Source organism: Bufo gargarizans, chromosome 2, assembly GCF_014858855.1.
Source record: "Bufo gargarizans isolate SCDJY-AF-19 chromosome 2, ASM1485885v1, whole genome shotgun sequence".
NCBI classification, from domain to species: domain Eukaryota; kingdom Metazoa; phylum Chordata; class Amphibia; order Anura; family Bufonidae; genus Bufo; species Bufo gargarizans.
This window is the reverse complement of record NC_058081.1, coordinates 498,226,902-498,244,518: the sequence shown is the minus strand read 5'-3', so window position 1 is coordinate 498,244,518 and position 17,617 is coordinate 498,226,902. Positions and strand designations below refer to the sequence as shown.

Here is a 17,617-nt window from a genome sequence, read left to right as displayed (position 1 = left end):
TATTCTGGATAACGATCCATAAGTACTGGAGTAACAGGAATATGATTTTGTTTGCGGGTTCCTTAGTCTCGAAAAATCTAATAAGGAGGCTTTGTGCAGAAGTCTCCCAAATGGGGTGGTCTCCCCAGCTGTTGGTTGGACAGACGTACCTAACCTACCTAAAGCTGGGCACATTACATTATTGAAGTCCCCTAGCAGTATTGTTGGAAAGTCCGGTAGTTCAGTGAGAAAATAAATCCCTCTCCTGACGACAAGCGGTGAATATGGTGGAGGGCTGTAAATCCCTATTATAGCACAGGGGGTTGTAAAGAGTTTACCATATAGACAAACGTAACGCCCCTCTTCATCTAACCGCTTTGATACACATTCAAATACTATATTCCTGTGAATAAGGATACTCACTCCTCTCGCATATGTGGAATAAGTGGCATAAAAACAGTGCCCTGCCAATTGGGGATTAAGTAAGCGAGCCTGATCTGACGGTAAAGGTGTCTCTTGCAGGGTACATATCAGGGGTTGGTAGTTTTTCATACTATCCATAATGGCTCTGCTTTTATTAGCTTCCTTTATCCCACTGACATTCCAGCTCAAAAACCTCACTAAGTTAGCCATACATATCCCATGATATTATAAAAGTATCCTCATACCTCCACAGAGTCGATGACACGCCCAGCGCGTATTTACGAATTGCAGTGTGACCCTCATTTTGATTCCACAGGACCCTTATCCTCATAGTTGCAGTTCCCAAGGTACTAACCCTAAACTTTCCCCGAACAGTGCCTCTTACAAGGCAGTTAAAAGCTGAAAGCGCCAGCTTTCCCAGCAGGGCCCCGCTAAAGCACCTATCCCTAGGTCTGCGGGAACTGAGAAGACCTGCTGACAAAATTAGCTAATCCACCAGAAAGAAGGGTGGCGCTCACAGAACGGATAACAATAAAACGGTATGAACACAGAACAGTAATTATATATTCACTAATATCAGAGCCGTTTGTGTCATAGCTCCGAACCCCCCCCCCCCCCCTTTATACGGGGTCGTCACATATTATATCCCCGCTGCATTCTATAATAACGAGTACTTCCCGTATACAATCGAGCCAGCATATCAGACACTCTCTGCGTTATCTAATATCTGCACAGTCACCACTCTTAGTTTTGCTGAGTACATCATGGAATAAGTGACATTGAGCGCCCTCAAGCGTCGCTTTATATCCAGGAATCATGCTCTTCTTTTCTACACCTCTAGGGAATAATCAGGAAAGAGCGACACCTTGTGTCCATTGACGGAAAGCTCAGGTAAATCTCTAGCTTTTCTGAGAATAATGTTCCGATCTCTAGAATGGAGTATTTTCATGAGCAAAGGTCTTGGTGGTAATGAGCGAGCTGGGACTCTGTTGGCCCGTTCAACCCGAAATAATGGGGTTAAAGTCTCCACTCCAAACTTTTCTTTCAGCCAAGCCTCAAAAATTTCTGTGGGGTTTGCCCCTTCCACCTTTTTCGGGCACCCCCTGCCAGTCGCACGTTATTCCGGCGTAGCTGGTTCTCTAGTTCATCTTGCTTAGCTGCTACTGAATCTAATCTTCAGGCATGTTCTATTGCAGTGTTTCCCAACCAGTGTGCCTCCAGCTGTTGCAAAACTACAACTCCCAGCATGCCCGGACAGCATTTGGCTGTGCGGGCATGCTGGGAGTTGTAGTTTTGTAACAGCTGGAGGCACACTGGTTGGGAAACCCTGTTCTATTGCATCTCTTTTGAGAGGTTGTATGGCGTCCTCTGTCTTCCAGGGCGGTAGTGCACTCAGCCAGCTTTTTTAAGTCATGTCTGACTATAGTGATGTCTTCTTTTATAGCTCCCACTTCTACTGTGAGTGTTTAGTGACTTGCCACATTTAGCTATAGCCCGCATAACATCTTTGAGAGTCTGCTTTTCCCGAGTCCGATTCCTGGGCCCCTGACTCCATTTCTGAGTTACGCGTCTGCAGGGCATCATATCTGTTAGGGCTACATATATTTCCAGCTTCGGCCCCTGCGTCTTCACCCTCTGAGTCTAGGCCATTATCGTCTGGTGGAGGCGATTGCTTTTTAGGAGTCCCTTTTGCGTTTAATGTTGTAGTTGAGCAAGCATATTTTTCTAGCCTTGCCGCGGCATCTCGCTGTACCTCCACTGTGCGGTTCGGGCGCCCAGGAGCAGCTGATCTGGCGCCATCTTGAGAATCCTTGTTCACTCCTCTCACCTCCTTTATCTTGGTCATGCCTGAGAGGTGACGCTTCTGCCAGACACCAATGTGATCCTCGCTTTCGCAGCGAGAATACTCGAGTTTTTCAGGATAAACTGCCGGGAATGTGCAGGAGCTCAGCAGACACACGGCTGCTCACATGCCAGGCTAGCCAAGCCAATTTGACCCAGCAGCTAAGAAAAACTGGCAGGAAAAGGGTGTATAACAAAGGCAATTAAAGGGTCCTTGACTTTTCACTAAAAACTTTCGATATTTCATTTGATATAACATATCAAGTTTCGATCAATGGGGATCTGAGCACTGAGACCCCCACAAATCCCCAGAACGAGGGAAGAGAAGCACCTGCAACACAGCATTCCCTCTCTCCTGGCTGTCCCAGATGAACTCTTTCCATCCTCAGCAGGGAGGAGAGAGCGCACGCTTCTCTCCCCTTACTCCGGGGATCTGTAGGGGTTTCGGTCCTAAGAGCCCCACTGATCAAAACTTTTGATGTGTCTTTATTACATATTTTGGGAAAAGTTATTAACCCTTGAAAAGGGGTTCTGCACTTTGTTTAAACTGATGATCTATCCTCTGAATAGATCAGCACCTGATCGGCGGGGGTCCATCATCCAGGACCCGCGTCGATCAGCTGTTTGAGAAGGCAGCAGTGCTGCAGCCTTCTCACTGTTTACCACTGGCCCAGTGACGTCACGACTTGTTTCAACTGGCCTGGACAGGGCTAAGCTCTGTTCACTTGAATGGAGCTTAGCCGCGCCCAGGCCGTGACCTCACTGTTTACCGCAGGCCCAGTGACAAGGCCGCGGCGCTGCTGGAGCGCCGCTGCCTTCTCAAACAGCTAATCGGCGGGGGTCCCGGATGTCGGACGACCGCCGATCAGATGCTGAAGATCTATCCAGAAAATAGATCATCAAAGTGCAGAACCCCTTTAAGTATGTTACATCCAAGTGTCATTCTCTTAGCTCCCTAGAATCAGTCAACCTAGGTAAGTGAGGCTTCTGTGTGAGGCCTCAATACTAACCGTGGCTGCTGCCGTTGGCTTTGAGGAAACTGAAGCAGTAATGGGCACATTGAGGACCCGTGGCCAGACCCTGCAGCATCTTCAGGTAAGGAATATACAGAGTGGGGGGCAGCAGGTCACTCATTTGCCTCACAAACTTTGACAGCAAAACCTGAAATATTAGCATAGGGAATAAGCAATTAGGGGAAAAAAACACTTTACACAAGAAAAAAAAAGCAAGTTTTAATTGCCATGAATTCTCAACAGGGCTCCAGACAGTAACTAAAATAGTTGCTATTAATAGAAAATATAATTTGGCTTCCAAATTTTGAACTTATCCAAACCCCTATAATGCCCCCCAAAATGTCCAGGCACCGCATACAGGTTATACTTAGTCCGCTCCCCGGGGTCAAGCCACAGCAGGCCGCGGCGGCTGTGCAGGCATCAGCAGCGACGTGGGTGCCATTATAGGGTTGGGTAACTCATTTAAAAGCCAAAAGGCACCAAGTGTTTGGTTTAGCGTACAGTATTGCTGCACAGACAGAGTTGTTTCAGATAACCTGTCGTCATGATAATGTGTCATATATGTGTATACATAATTAATGGCACCATATTCACCAATATATGGTTTGTAAATGGCATTTTTTTAGAATTTCCCCTCTGCAGACTACATCTATAATTCTCAGTTGTCCCTAAACTGGTGGATGGAGAGAAGATCTTCACCATATCCCCCCTTTAAGACTGCAGATCGCTGCAGAAATGCTGTGCTTCTAATGCTTTCAGGGGGGAAATCCTCTCAAAATCCGCCCGTTACATATGTACATTTTTCAGTAGATTCGCAGGGAGATCTGTAGAAGACAAATTCGGCCACATCTTGACCTACCCATACCCTAATTCTTGAAGGATAGTCCTAGGTTGTTGCCTCTAAAAAACTCCATTATCTCAAATTCATAAGCAGCACAAAGGGCTCACAGGTCTTCCAGCTCCAATCAAATAATTTGGAACCTCCACTGATCCCAAGAAAGAGTCAACGGGAAATATTCATTTGGATTACTGGTACGTAATGCTTCAATGACTGCAGGGCAAATGTATGACCAGCCCAAGCTAATGATGTCTAAACCACCTTACAACCCCTGTAACCTGCATATAATCTACAGAACAGGTGTATCTTACCTGGCGTTGAGGAGGCCTTTGGTGAGCAACTCCAAGATAGGAGCCCATCAAGGTGGTGTTCTGAAGAGGTTCGGTTGGACACCAAAATTCAAGTGCTAGCTCAAGATGGAAGGGATCTTTCTTGTAAAGTTCACCAAGCTATTAAAAGCAATATGAAGCCAATGTCAAAAGAGCTCTGTGTCATTAGTCAATGCAATATGGTCATTATGTAGGCAAGACCACCTTACCAACAGCAGAAGGTGCTCTAAATCTCGGCGCAGAGAGGTCGGCGGCTCGTTACCCATCTGCAGGCTCATGTGAATTAAACGGGCATCTTCCTCAGCTCGGTTCCTCAGCTGTTTGACCTAGCCAGAAAGAAAACCATCACTCCAAGCATTCTGCTATTCTTTCAACCCCCTAAAAAAATTCTGTTGCCCTCGCCACATCCTATCATCACTGCAGTGAGGTCTTATGTCGGTACATCTGGGTCCGATTTCTCAGAAATACACTGTTGACGCAGGGACATGGCGTAGATCCAGATCGCCATTTGCATGTTCACCGATTAGAGTAGCAGTTGTGTATGCACACATGTAGACACTGATGTGGAAGGTCATTTGGATCCATACCATGTCCCTATGACAACAATTAACTTGACCGACAACACATATCAGAAATCTCAGGTGTAAAGCACCAATTCAATATCTATACAAAAAAATAAGATACTACATTTCTTTCAAATATTAATTATTATTTCTTGGAGGTTTCCATTCAATGAGGTTGTGAAGTTAAACTTATGAATAGATTTCAATTATCCACAGTGCCCCAATCTTCAGATATCTCCTCCTTTCTTGCTTGTGCCTTACACAGAAAAGCTTTTCTTGCATCGCCATCTGACCAAGGCGGGATAACTGCTCAATTCATAAGCCAGCCACCAACCAATGACTATGTATTGGTTGTGAGAGAGAGGGCTTATCTATTGAAAAAACCCAGTTGGCCTCCCCCTCCTTTCACACAGCCACGGTCATGTGCCACAGGAAACACTGTCTTACGTCACGCACAAGCAGGAAAAACACAAGGGTATAGCGGAAGATTGGGGCACCATGATGTGTATATATACAGATCTCACAGTGACGTATAGCAAAACTTATCCCTCCCACAGAGTTGTATGACAAATTATGGTTTTCTTTTAAATTGAGGATATTTTTAATTTTTATTTAATGCACTCCGTCGTCTCATCCACTTTACCCCATATCTCTGGCAGAAAAATGACTTCATAAAAATTGGCACTCCTTCGTATCACCATAGGGCTCAATGTATTGACAAAGAGCTGGATAAATCTAACCCATCAGCTCCATATCTCCTTTCCTGTAAACAGTACATGACAAACTGGCTGCAACCTGAAGTCACCACTAGAGGGAGCTCAGTCCACTGGAGTTAATACAGTTAAACACTGAACTTAATGGAAGCTGTAACCATCTCTGTACAGTGAGTGGAGGCTGCCGGAAAACAGACTTATGTTGGAACAGTGAATGAACAAGCACAGAAGAGCATCCCTCCAGGCGCAGCATACACAGTGGTGACGTGAGCGAATCACGTCACCACTGCGGCGCGGAAAACGGGATGACTGTTTACCCACCATGCAAATGGAAACCCGCGTTAGTATCTGGCACACAATAAATAGATTAGGACCTATTTGTAGTGGTTTTTTTTTTCAAATTGGCCAACCCCTTTAACCCACCTTCATGGGCATTCTAGTCAGGAAATCTGTGACCAGTGTGTGAATCCTACGGATGAAAAATTCTTCTTGGGAGAAGATATCGGAGGCCACCACAGCATCGGTGAGGAAGAGGAAGGCACTACCCCCAACAGCCATCTCTGCTACGACCTCATCTGCCTCTGTGTACTCTGCTAATGCTGAAAGACAACAGAAGAGTAATATTACCAATAACACCCAGATCCTCACAAATACTGTATAAAATAAACCTGGAATCAATTCATACCTGTAACTTCAGTCAGCTGAGATATGCCTCGTAGGGCAAGTGCCCAGGCCAGCCGCACTGTGGCTTGCAGACCAGATAACTTCCATGGCTGGGAGTCCTGCAGTCTCTGGTGAATGGCTGCGACATACTGTTTTTCGGTCAGAAGAGGGGTCTGGTGCATTAATTCTGGGATTATAGCAAAGGAAATATTTAAACCATCAAGCATATCTGTTGTCTAAATGATTAGATTCCAAAACTGTGTAATGATTGACTCCCTTTTACACAGGTATGGAGCTAATAGTGAAATGTTGAGAGCCTGCAGCCACCACTATGGGGAGCTTAGTGCATGGAGACAGACCTGCTTCTAATTGAACTCAATGATAAATCTGTCTTCAGTAATCTCCAGACATGAAAAACGTTAGCAGTTGTAAAGGAAAAAGGAGTTTTTGCAAAAAGAAGACTTACCATCCCTGTCTTCAGTCCCCAATTCCAAAAAGCCAACATCAAAGCAGTAGAGCAGGGCCATGAAGAGGTACAGGTTAACGCTGTCCAAAGTACCGTCTGCTTCCACAGAGACCTTCTCAAGGTATCCAATCAGAAGGAGCGTATCATCCTTATTCAGTGGCGTCTGACAGGCCCAGGAAAATAGACTTTCTGCAAGTGACTGGCGGCTTTCCTTTATGAGATCTGAGACCTGTCAGGTTATAGCACGAAGGGGTTAATGTCTTGCTGGTCTGCTCTGTTTTTCAGATGGGGAATGGCTGCGTGCGTCGGATTTAAAGGGGGTATCCCACTAATAATACTTGTCTCCCATCCACAGTGTTTTATCGATGGAGGTCTGACCGATGGAACTCACAGCTACAGTCATGTGAAAAAATTAGGACACCCTTTGAAAGCATGTGGTTTTTTGTAACATTTTTAATAAAAGGTTATTTTATCTCCGTTTCAACAATACAGAGAGATTAAAGTAATCCGACTAAACAAAGAAAACTGAAGAAAAGTCTTTTCAAGATCTTCTGTAAATGTCATTCTACAAAAATGCCTATTCTAACTGAGGAAAAAGATAGGACACCCTTGCCCCTAATAGCGAGTGTTACCTCCTTTGGCTGAAATAACTGCAGTGAGACGGTTCTTGTAGCCATCTACCAGTCTTCGACATCGGTCTGAGGAAATTTTACCCCACTCCTCAATGCAGAACTTTTTCAGCTGTGAGATGTTTGAGGGGTTTCTTGCACGTACAGCCCTTTTCAAGTCACCCCACAGCATCTCAATGGGATTCAAATCTGGACTTTGACTTGGCCATTCCAGGACTCTCCATTTCTTCTTTTTCAGCCAATCTTTGGTTGATTTACTAGTATGTTTTGGGTCATTGTCATGTTGCATGGTCCAGTTCCGCTTCAGCTTTAATTTTCTAACTGATGGTCTCACATGTTCTTCAAGCACCTTCTGATACACAGTAGAATTCATCGTGGATTCTATGATGGTGAGCTGACCAGGTCCTGCTGCAGCAAAGCAGCCCCAAACCATGACACTTCCACCTCCATGCTTCACAGTTGGTATGAGGTTCTTTTCTTGGAATGCTGTGTTTGGTTTACGCCAAACATGTCCTCTGCTGTTGTGTCCAAATAATTCAATTTTGGACTCATCTGTCCAAAGAACATTATTCCAGAAGTCCTGGTCTTTGTCAACTTTATCTCTGGCAAATGTCAGTCTGGCCTCGATGTTTCTCTTGGAAAGCAAAGGTTTCCTCCTTGCACACCTCCCATGCAAGTTAAACTTGTACAGTCTCTTTCTGATTGTAGAGGCATGTACTTCTACATCAACAGTAGCCAGAGCCTGCTGTAGTTCTCGAGATGACACTTTAGGGTTTTTGGAGACCTCTTTTAGCATCTTGCGGTCTGCTCTTGGGGTGAACTTGCTGGGGCGACCAGTCCTGGGCATGTTGGCAGTTGTTTTGAAAGCCCTCCACTTGTAGACTATCTTCCGGACAGTGGAATGGCTGATTTCAAAATCTTTTGAGATCTTTTTAAATCCCTTCCCAGACTCATAGGCTGCTACAATCTTTTTTCTGAAGTCCTCTGACAGCTCTTTTGCTCTCACCATGGTGCTCACTCTCACTTCAACAGTCAGGAGCACACCAAACTAAATGTCTGAGGTTTAAATAGGGCAAGCCTCATTCAACATGCAGAGTAACGATCTACTAATTATGTGCACCTGGTGTGATATACCTGTGTGAGATCTGAGCCAATTTAAGAGGGAATACATGTGAGGGTGTCCTATCTTTTTCCTCAGTTAGAATAGGCATTTTTGTAGAATGACATTTACAGAAGATCTTGAAAAGACTTTTCTTCAGTTTTCTTTGTTTAGTTGGATTACTTTAATCTCTCTGTATTGTTGAAACGGAGATGAAATAACCTTTTATTAAAAATGTTACAAAAAACCACATGCTTTCAAAGGGTGTCCTAATTTTTTCACATGACTGTATAAGGAGAATGAGGGTCCGCTCCTGCCGCCTGAGAGCGCTATACCTGTACACAACCACTTTTTTTCTCATGTGGCACTTGAGGCCCCTCATTCTTGTGATTGCTGGGTGGCCTAGCAGACGGACCCTCACTGATCAAACACTACTGTATTCTGTGGATACGTGTTTTAGTGGAGCAAACCCTTTTTGTCCTACTGCAGACATGGTAGACGGGTTGGCTAAAGGTGGATTTGCACTGTGGAATAATCAGGAAGATTATCGGGAACTAAAGTTCCTGCGAACGCTCGTTCCCAACAATCTGCCTGTGTAAAGGTGCAGCCGATCACTCGATGAACAAGCTAAACACTCGTTCATCAGCTGAAACTGTTGCTTGTGCTGGCACCTAAATGATTGTTTCTGGACAGCAGATCGTGCCGTCTAAACATCCATTTGGATGTCTGCCCTGTCAAATTTCAATAGTTCTTTCTGCGTCTACCATGGGGACCATAGGTATTGGTGACTCTAGATAACCTGAGGCCAATCGCCCGCCGCCACGAATGGTGACCATGGGTATTGATGCCCAGAAACAATGCAGCTGTATGAGGACGAGTGATCGCAAAAGTGACCTCTTGTTCTCATACTGTGGAGGTGATCGCTTCACCTCCACTGAGCGAGCAGCTGACTGCTGGGAAGGAACACTTCCTTCTCGACAATCTGCTGTTCCTCGGTCGGTGTAAATGCACAGAGAAGCTATAGATCAGATTAAATAGAAAAGCATGAAATGAATAGAGAAAATGCTGATAGATAGAGAGAGATATATATATATATATCTCTCTCTCTCTCTATCTATCTATATATACATACATACATATACATACATATATACACACACACACTTATTTTGTATTTTATTTTTTTCATTTTCTGAGCATTTTTAACATTTAGTGTTCTTTTAAAGAAGAACAATGAGGAGGAGACCGAGTCCTTCTCCGGGGGTGTCTCCTTCTCCCCTGGCTGTAGCGCTGTCCAATCTCAGTGCACAGCGTCACAGCTAGGGAGGTTATTTCTCCCTGGCTGTGATGCTCTGCGATTGGACAGCGCTACAGCCAGGGGAAAAGGAGACACCCCCGGAGAAGGACTCAGGTCTCCTCCTCATTGTTCTGATGCTCAGTATTAGCATACTAAGAGGGCGAAATCCGGCAGGGCACAGCGGGGCATATTTAAAAAAAATTAAATAAATCAAGCATCAGCATCATCCCTTAAAAAAAGTCGCATGAAAGGTCCTCTTTAAGACTTCAAGCTAGTGACAATCCTCCCTCCTATGTAACCTGCTGTATTCTTTCCCACACTGTACATCTCCTCCAAGAAAGAACCAGCACGCATCGGTGACTAGGATCTCAGACAATCGGGGAGAACATGTTATTTTGTTTTTACTATATTGGTAATGAATTACAAGTTTCAGGGCCGAACTGGCCCCTTTGTCAAATTCCGACCAATGTAACCTGTGTACCTCCTTTCGATGCTTCTCATTGCCCAATCCTCTTTCTTTCTGAAGCTTATCAAATTCATTGTTCACGTCAATCTGAGACACCAGAGTTAGGATTTTCTGAGTTAAGCCACTTTCCATCAGGTCGTCCGTAAATCGCGTTGTCATTGACTCCACCTCTGGGCTGTAAATAGGAAAATACTGCTGAACATCTAGATCTCGGTACACGTTTGTACTGATGAAACATGGGGAGTGTCAGGTAGGAATTTGTGACCCTCTTACATGCAGTCAGCAAACCCAGCAGATAGCTGATTTTGCAGGGAAGTTTCTGCCAACTGGTCTTTTCCCCCCACATATAAATGAAGGCAGGCCCAAGCACAGCAGAACGAGAGCCACTAGCTGTTTAAGAGGTATTGCAGCTTCACAATACTGAATGGCTTTCTTTTAGTATATGGCATATAGGGTGGGCCACCTGCGGCACTACAGCAGTTGTGAAACTACAAATCCCAGAATGCTCCGATTATTTCTATGAGAGTTCTGAGGAGAGCAGAGCAAGTATGCATGCAGGGAGTTGTAGTTTCACAACAGCTGGAGTGCCACAGGTTGCCCACTCCTTGCATATGCCATCAGTATCAGATTGGAGGGGGTCCACCACTCGGCCCCCTCGCCAATCAGCCGTTTGGAGGGGCTGCGGCACTCATGCAAGCACTGTGGCCTCATTATTATTACTCTTCACACCTATATGGGCAGCGTAATTACAGCCTAATCTTGTTCGCTTGAATGTGACTGCCTGCATTGCCGTTGCTGAATAGACAGCCTGCCAGTATACAATGGAGAGGCTGCAATGCTCGGAGAAGTGCAGCAGCCCCATCCAGCAGCTAACCGGCAAGGGTGTCGGCAGTCAGGCCCCCACAATCTGATATTCATGGCCTATACTAAGGATAGGCCATCAATATTGTGAAGCCAGGATACCCCTTTAAGGTGGCCATACACACAATTGATCAAAATGGATCATTTAACGAAAACTCAGAGGTGAACAATGAAGCGGAAGATGTCAGACCGTCAGTGCCAGAAAAGAAGTCGGCTATTATGTCTAAAATTTTTGCCCAATAGATGGCAGTCCAGGACCTGCATCTTGCAGTCAGGCGTTGCACAAAAGACCTTTCCACAAAACAACCTTCCCAATGAGAGACTTTTAGTCTTTTGCAGCGTAAAGATTATTAAATAAAAAAACCTGTTAATTTATGCAATGTGCAGCACGAACACCTTCAGAAGCTCTCTGCTCCGGCTCACAGAGAGGTGTCTCAAGGGGGACCCTAACAGAACACAGGGACACGGCTTGTCCTGGCGGGACAATCCATCACATACAGTGATCTTCTCCATACCTGAGGTCCATTGTAAATGTTTTGCCCTTTCTGGACTGGATGAGGGTACACAAGGAGTTGGCGATACATCTCTTCCCATCCCAGTATAACAGCACAGCGACCAGTCCGCGCGTGAGGCCTGGGAAATGAGGCTGCTGATGTTCTCCTGCAATACAAAACCATTTTACTGGTCAGATGCATGCAGCCTGCGCGCAGACCATTATAATAAAAGTGGACCCTTTATTATGTACTTCATATATCAATAATGTATTATTTCCCTTACCGGCTACTCTAGGACGTGAAAAAGCAGTGCAGCTGCCCCCAGAGATTGCAGTGCCGGAGCTCCTCTTCTCACCCAGTTCACTACCCGTGGCAGGTAACAATTGGGGTGGGAGTAGTGACCAGAGCCATTAATCCCTTAGCGCCACAACCAATAGCGACCATGGCATCTAAAGCGTTTTGATAGATGTACATCCGCCCCTGTAGGGGCCAACTCCCCTGCACCCAGATGCACGCTCTTATGCCCGGGTCTCGACCAGAAGTGTTCCTTTGTCATCTCATTCAGCTGCATAATAGTAAATGCAACTAAGCAGGAACACTGTGCGGGAATAGGTGCGCACATCACATGTGAGGGCAGCGGAGACAGCGGCATAAGGGATTTATGCCAAACAGCACCAAAAAAATAATTATATATATATATATATATAAAAAAAATTGCAGAATTAGTCAGCAAGTCACATATACCCTAAAGGAGGGCCATTATAAAAAAATAAAATAAACAGCTCATCGCATAGAAAAAAAAACTGCCTATGTCAATGGAAAAAGTTGCGGCTCTTAAAATGCGTCGACACGTCTTAAACAGGCTCGTTACTAACGGGGTTAAGGGAATCTTTATCCTTCTCTCCTATTTAGGATTCAGTTTACATTAAAGGTTTGTCCCAGTTAAAGGAGTTGTCCCGCATCTCAGCATTTTATTCCTGATCCCCGCAGCCAACTGCTGAAAATCCTCATCCTCGTCTGCTCCCTGCCTCCCTTCAGTGGTCTTCCATTCCACAGACTGGGTCACGTGCCGCTTGGGGACAGGTCACCACTAAACATTCACTGGCCGGACTAGAAAGCAGGTGAAAGCTGCCAAGGACCCGGAACAAAGCAGCAGGTTATAATTTTCTCAGCAAGAACAAGAACAACGCGCTGCACGGGAAAGGCAAAATTGCTCAAGAGGGACGATGTCTCCACCAATCACGAGGATGGTGTCTGGGTCCTGGGTGGTTGAGCAGGCACGCTGCCACTACATCGTTATAACAGATAATGGAACAGCGCGCCTGTCACACTGGACACTATTGATCAAAACCACTGCAAAATCTCTGCTTGCTGTCAGTGAAAAGGACCACTCTTGTTGACAGACAGATGTAAAAAAAAAAAAAAAATGTCTAATAGCTGAGGGTTTTTTACAGTTGTATTCAGTCTATTAGGTATTAGCAGCATACATCTCGCTTGTCCCGATAGTTTGATACAATATATCAGTCCAGGTAAAAGGTAGCTGGAGGATTATATAGACTGGATACAACTGAAGCAAAGCCTCAGCTGTGAGAAGCTTAAGCCTATATACTTTTATTATTGTAATTTCAATGAAAACAAGCTAAAAAAAACATTACTGATCATGTGCAGTTCATACAGGTCACGAGAGAGATACGCTGTGACAAGCTGTGTATTTGTGTTGGCTGGACTAGATCACTGCTAGTCCTGAATGCACACAACGATTGTTTCATTCACTGACAGCAAACATATCTTGAACAGGGAAAGGTGAGCATACACACAGTATACCAGAACACTGATTAAAGGGGTTATCCAAATTTCAAGAAAAAAAAAAACCCACATGTGCCAGGCCCTTCACCCGTAATATACTTACCCAGCTACCGGCGCCGCTCCTGGTCCCCGCTTCTCCCTATGCGCGGATGAAAACATCCGGTGTCGCGGGGGGAGCAGCCAATGGCAGGCGGGGACAAGCCTCGCGGGTGACGCTAGGGAGGCTTGCCCCCGTCCCTGCCTGCTCCTCCCCGACAGGAAGAAGCAACAGCGGCTGTGCGGGGACCAGGAGTGGCGCAGAGATCGGGGTAAGTATATTACCCTGGTGACAAGCCCAACACATGTGGGAGGGGGGGGGGGGGGGGGTCTTGGAATTGGATAACCCCTTTAAGCTTTACTTACATAGTTAAAGTGGTGTTACCATCTTATAAAGTGATGGCATATAGGGTATCCTACAGTGAAGGGGCGCAGTGTTAAATCAGAGCTGCAGCCCCTTCACAGTCCCAAAGTCAGACTAGAGAGGAAACTATCCCTTTAAAGGGGTTCTCTCATTAAGACAATGTATCCTCTATATACAGGATAGAAAATAAGGGGGTCATTTACTAACCAGAAATACACCTATATTAGGAGTATTTCTGGCGGAGTTGCGGCGCAAAGGTCCTTTGCACCGCAATCTGCGACTTTTCCCCGCACACACCAGGTCTAAAAAATGGGTGTGGCGTGGGCAGAGAAGGGGCGGGCCGGGAGGCCAGTCTCATTTACAATTTTCTACGCCTGGTAACCGTAAGACAGCTAGGAAGCAGTCAACTATTACATTTAGAAGTGGTGGTGGATCCTCTACATAACTCCGGCCGATCCACCGTCAGCTATGGGGGATATGCGTCTAAAACGCCGGTCTTAATAAATGACCCCCTAAGTGTCTGATCGATGGAGCTCTGACCATTGGGGAGAATTGCGAATAGGGACCCGTTCTCCCCTGTTAGAATGTAGCTGCGGTCATGTACTGCTGCTCCATTCAGCTCTATGGGGCTGCCAGCAAAGCACTTTGCTATCTCCAGCAGTCCTATATAGTGTCTGCGCCTCCATTTAAACCGAAAGCATGGCGCCCAGTTATTGTGGTCGATGGAGGTCCCAGCAGTTGTACCCCTGCCAATCAAAAACTTATATCCTATCTCGCAAATAGAGGATAAGATGTCTTAAAAGGGGATGTCTGGTTTTAGGAGGAAACTGGACATAATAAGGGATCCACCTGCAATAAATAAGTGATCGTTGCTTACCTGGCAGATCTTGCGCCACTGCTCTGTTTCACCCAGTTGGACTGTTTATCTGGCTGCAGGAGTGATATCATGTTGACACCAAGTGACCAATGCAGCCAAACACTGACTTCTTGTGTGCACTGTTGAGGGCAGCGATTGGCTGCAGCAGTCATGGGTTGTCGACATGATGCCAGCGCTGCAGACAGATAAACAGAGCAGCGACACAGTATATGCCAAATCAGTAATGATCATTTCTTTAATGCAGGTGGATCCCCTGTGCTTCCTCCAGAAACTGGACAACCCTTTAAAGGGGTCCTCCAAGAATACCGATTTTTTTAGCAACTGCCCACAGCCTGCCTCTGCAAACAGAAGGCTCCCTGTGACACGGCCACAAGCAGCAGCTCACCAGTGACTATGCCCATGCAGTGCTAGAAGGAAACAAGCCAGGGAGTGGAACATGGACACAGCGGAGGCATCGCAGATGACTAGGGCAGCAGGGAGCAGGTACATACGAATCTTCTGTTTATAGAGGCAGGCGGAGAATCATTATTCCCGGAGAACCCCTTTACGTTACACAGACATATACAACCAGTCACCACCTGCTAGCAGAAGCTCCACCGCGGCCACCTCTCCGATATTGAATAAGTCGCTGAGGATAAATGCCTCTTTGATGAGAGCTTCTGGGAGAAGTCGGGTTCCTTGCTGCCCCTTAATGGCGATGCCCTCTGTGCTGGCTTTCTGGATCTTTTCATGTTGTTGGGGACTCTTTGCCTGCAGTGAAATAAGAAGAGATTTAACTGAATGTGCGGGCTGCAGCTCCATTCACACCTATGGGAGCACCATCAACGCTAAGCTCGGAGCTAGTGCCAGTGTCTGCACAGAGGTGTCTTTATACCAGGCCCTACTGATGCTGGTGAACCAGGGGGTGGACATATATAGTACAGGGCCCCGTGCAAGAACTGTATGTGGGCCCCTTGTTGTTTAACAACCATTTTATCAAGAGGGAGGGACACATGGTGGTGCCCCTTACTATGACTCCAGTCAATCCTTCATCTAACGGATCAGTATCAATCAGTAATTTTGAGCCATGAGGACCTCAGTGCCCATTTTTGAGCCCCCCTTGTCTATAGCCCCCCCCTGTGGTGATCTAACCGCGCCTCTGAATTAAAGGAGCAGTGCCTGTAATGAAGAGCTTACCAGAAAGCTATAGGTAGGAATACTATATCTAAGAATAGAAGGCAGCGGTGACCACACTGGATCCATACGCTTGAGTACAGGACAAGATGGCAGTCAGTCCCCAGGGTTAAAGATGGTAGTGGTGGGGCAGGGTCTTTAAGGGTACTTTCACACTTGCGTTGCTGGATTCCGGCAGGCAGTTCCGGCAATCTGTATGCAAACGGAAACCATTTGTAGACAGATCCGGATGCGGATCCGTCTCACAAATGCATTGCAATACCGGATCCGTCTCTTTGGTGTCATCCAGAAAAACTGACCCGGTATATATATTTTTTTACATTTTTAAAGGTCTGCGCATGCGCAGGCCAGAAGACCGGATCTGTCAATGCGGCAATTTTAAGGCACTAATACATTCCTATGGAAAAAAATGCCGGATCCGGCATTCCGGCAACTTTTCAGGATTTTTGGCGGGAGAGAAATTATGCAGTATGCTGCGGTATTACCGTATACCGTAAAAGTACTGAACTGATGCATCCTGGACGGATTGCTTTCCATTCAGATTGCATTAGGATAAAACTGATCAGTTTATTTCCGGTATAGAGCCCCTAGGACGGAACTCAATACCGGAAAACTTTGACGCAAGTGTGAAGGTACCCAAACAGACATAAATATCACACGCCATATCCGCTCTCGTCTCATAAAACTTACTGGGTTTTTGAAGAGGGAGATGAAGTCCGGCTTATGCTTCTTGAGCAGCAGGTCCAGGACGTGCACAGCCTCCGGCTGCCTCTTCAGCAACGCATTTTCCACTGCCGTCCAGATGTTTTTGTATGGACCCCACAAACTGGCCCCTGGAACAGATCACAACTTATACGTCACCATTAACGTACAAACTTCCTCTGTGTAAAGCGATATTGCCCCCACCCTATGTACTATAATCATTATCGTACAGTGGAGCCTTGCTTGCATCCCAAACACATGGGAGGGCATCAATTATTACTGTGGAGAAGGACTACAATTCCCAGCATTTGATGGACACTTTAGCCCCTCTGTCCACCCCACATTTATGCTCTACATAGGAATACCACACCTTACAGCACTGAGCCCCCACTGGGACCTGCTCGTATCTCCATAACGGGGCCCCTATGTGAAGAGAGAGCACACCGCGCATGCACAGCCACCCGCCATTTACCACTATGGGAGTTCAGAAAATAGCCAAGTGCCAATGCAAACCAGTGTGTCTCCATGGTTACAGAACACAAACAAACCCTGCTTTGCACTCTGATCCTACAGTCATGGGTTACTTTCTGCCTTGTCTTCAAATTGTTACAAATCTATAAAAATGGGTTAGTTGGGAAGATGACACAGCAAAGTGTGCATGACTGCATATCCTGCTGGTATATACATTACTAATCCTGCACCGATCCTGAGTTATATCCTGTATTATACTCCAGAGCTGCACTCACTATTCTGCTGGTGGACTCACTGTGTACACACATTACATTACTTTTCCTGTACTGATCCTGAGTCACATCCTGTATTATACCCCAGAGCTGCACTCACTATTCTGCTGGTGGAGTCACTGTGTACATATATTACATTACTTATCCTGTACTGATCCTGAGTTATATCCTGTATTATACTCCAGAGCTGCACTCGCTAATTTGCTGGGGGGGGGGGGTTCACTGTGTACATACATTACAT

At 45.9% G+C, this 17,617-nt stretch overlaps 1 protein-coding gene across 3 annotated transcripts in view; it reads right to left on the bottom strand.

Moving 5' to 3' along the window:
- The window catches only part of NUP205 (nucleoporin 205), a 73,613-nt gene that overhangs the window by 55,203 nt on the left and 793 nt on the right, over window positions 1-17,617 (bottom strand). For all 3 annotated transcript variants that reach the window (XM_044281228.1, XM_044281230.1, XM_044281231.1), the window contains exons 2-11: window positions 16,622-16,764; window positions 15,337-15,508; window positions 11,697-11,841; window positions 10,336-10,495; window positions 6,830-7,058; window positions 6,386-6,550; window positions 6,124-6,299; window positions 4,634-4,750; window positions 4,407-4,544; window positions 3,255-3,405 (exon numbers count right to left, since the gene is read on the bottom strand). In XM_044281228.1, the coding sequence (XP_044137163.1) occupies window positions 3,255-3,405; window positions 4,407-4,544; window positions 4,634-4,750; window positions 6,124-6,299; window positions 6,386-6,550; window positions 6,830-7,058; window positions 10,336-10,495; window positions 11,697-11,841; window positions 15,337-15,508; window positions 16,622-16,764 (1,596 nt within the window). The remainder of the gene's footprint in view (window positions 1-3,254; window positions 3,406-4,406; window positions 4,545-4,633; window positions 4,751-6,123; window positions 6,300-6,385; window positions 6,551-6,829; window positions 7,059-10,335; window positions 10,496-11,696; window positions 11,842-15,336; window positions 15,509-16,621; window positions 16,765-17,617) is intronic.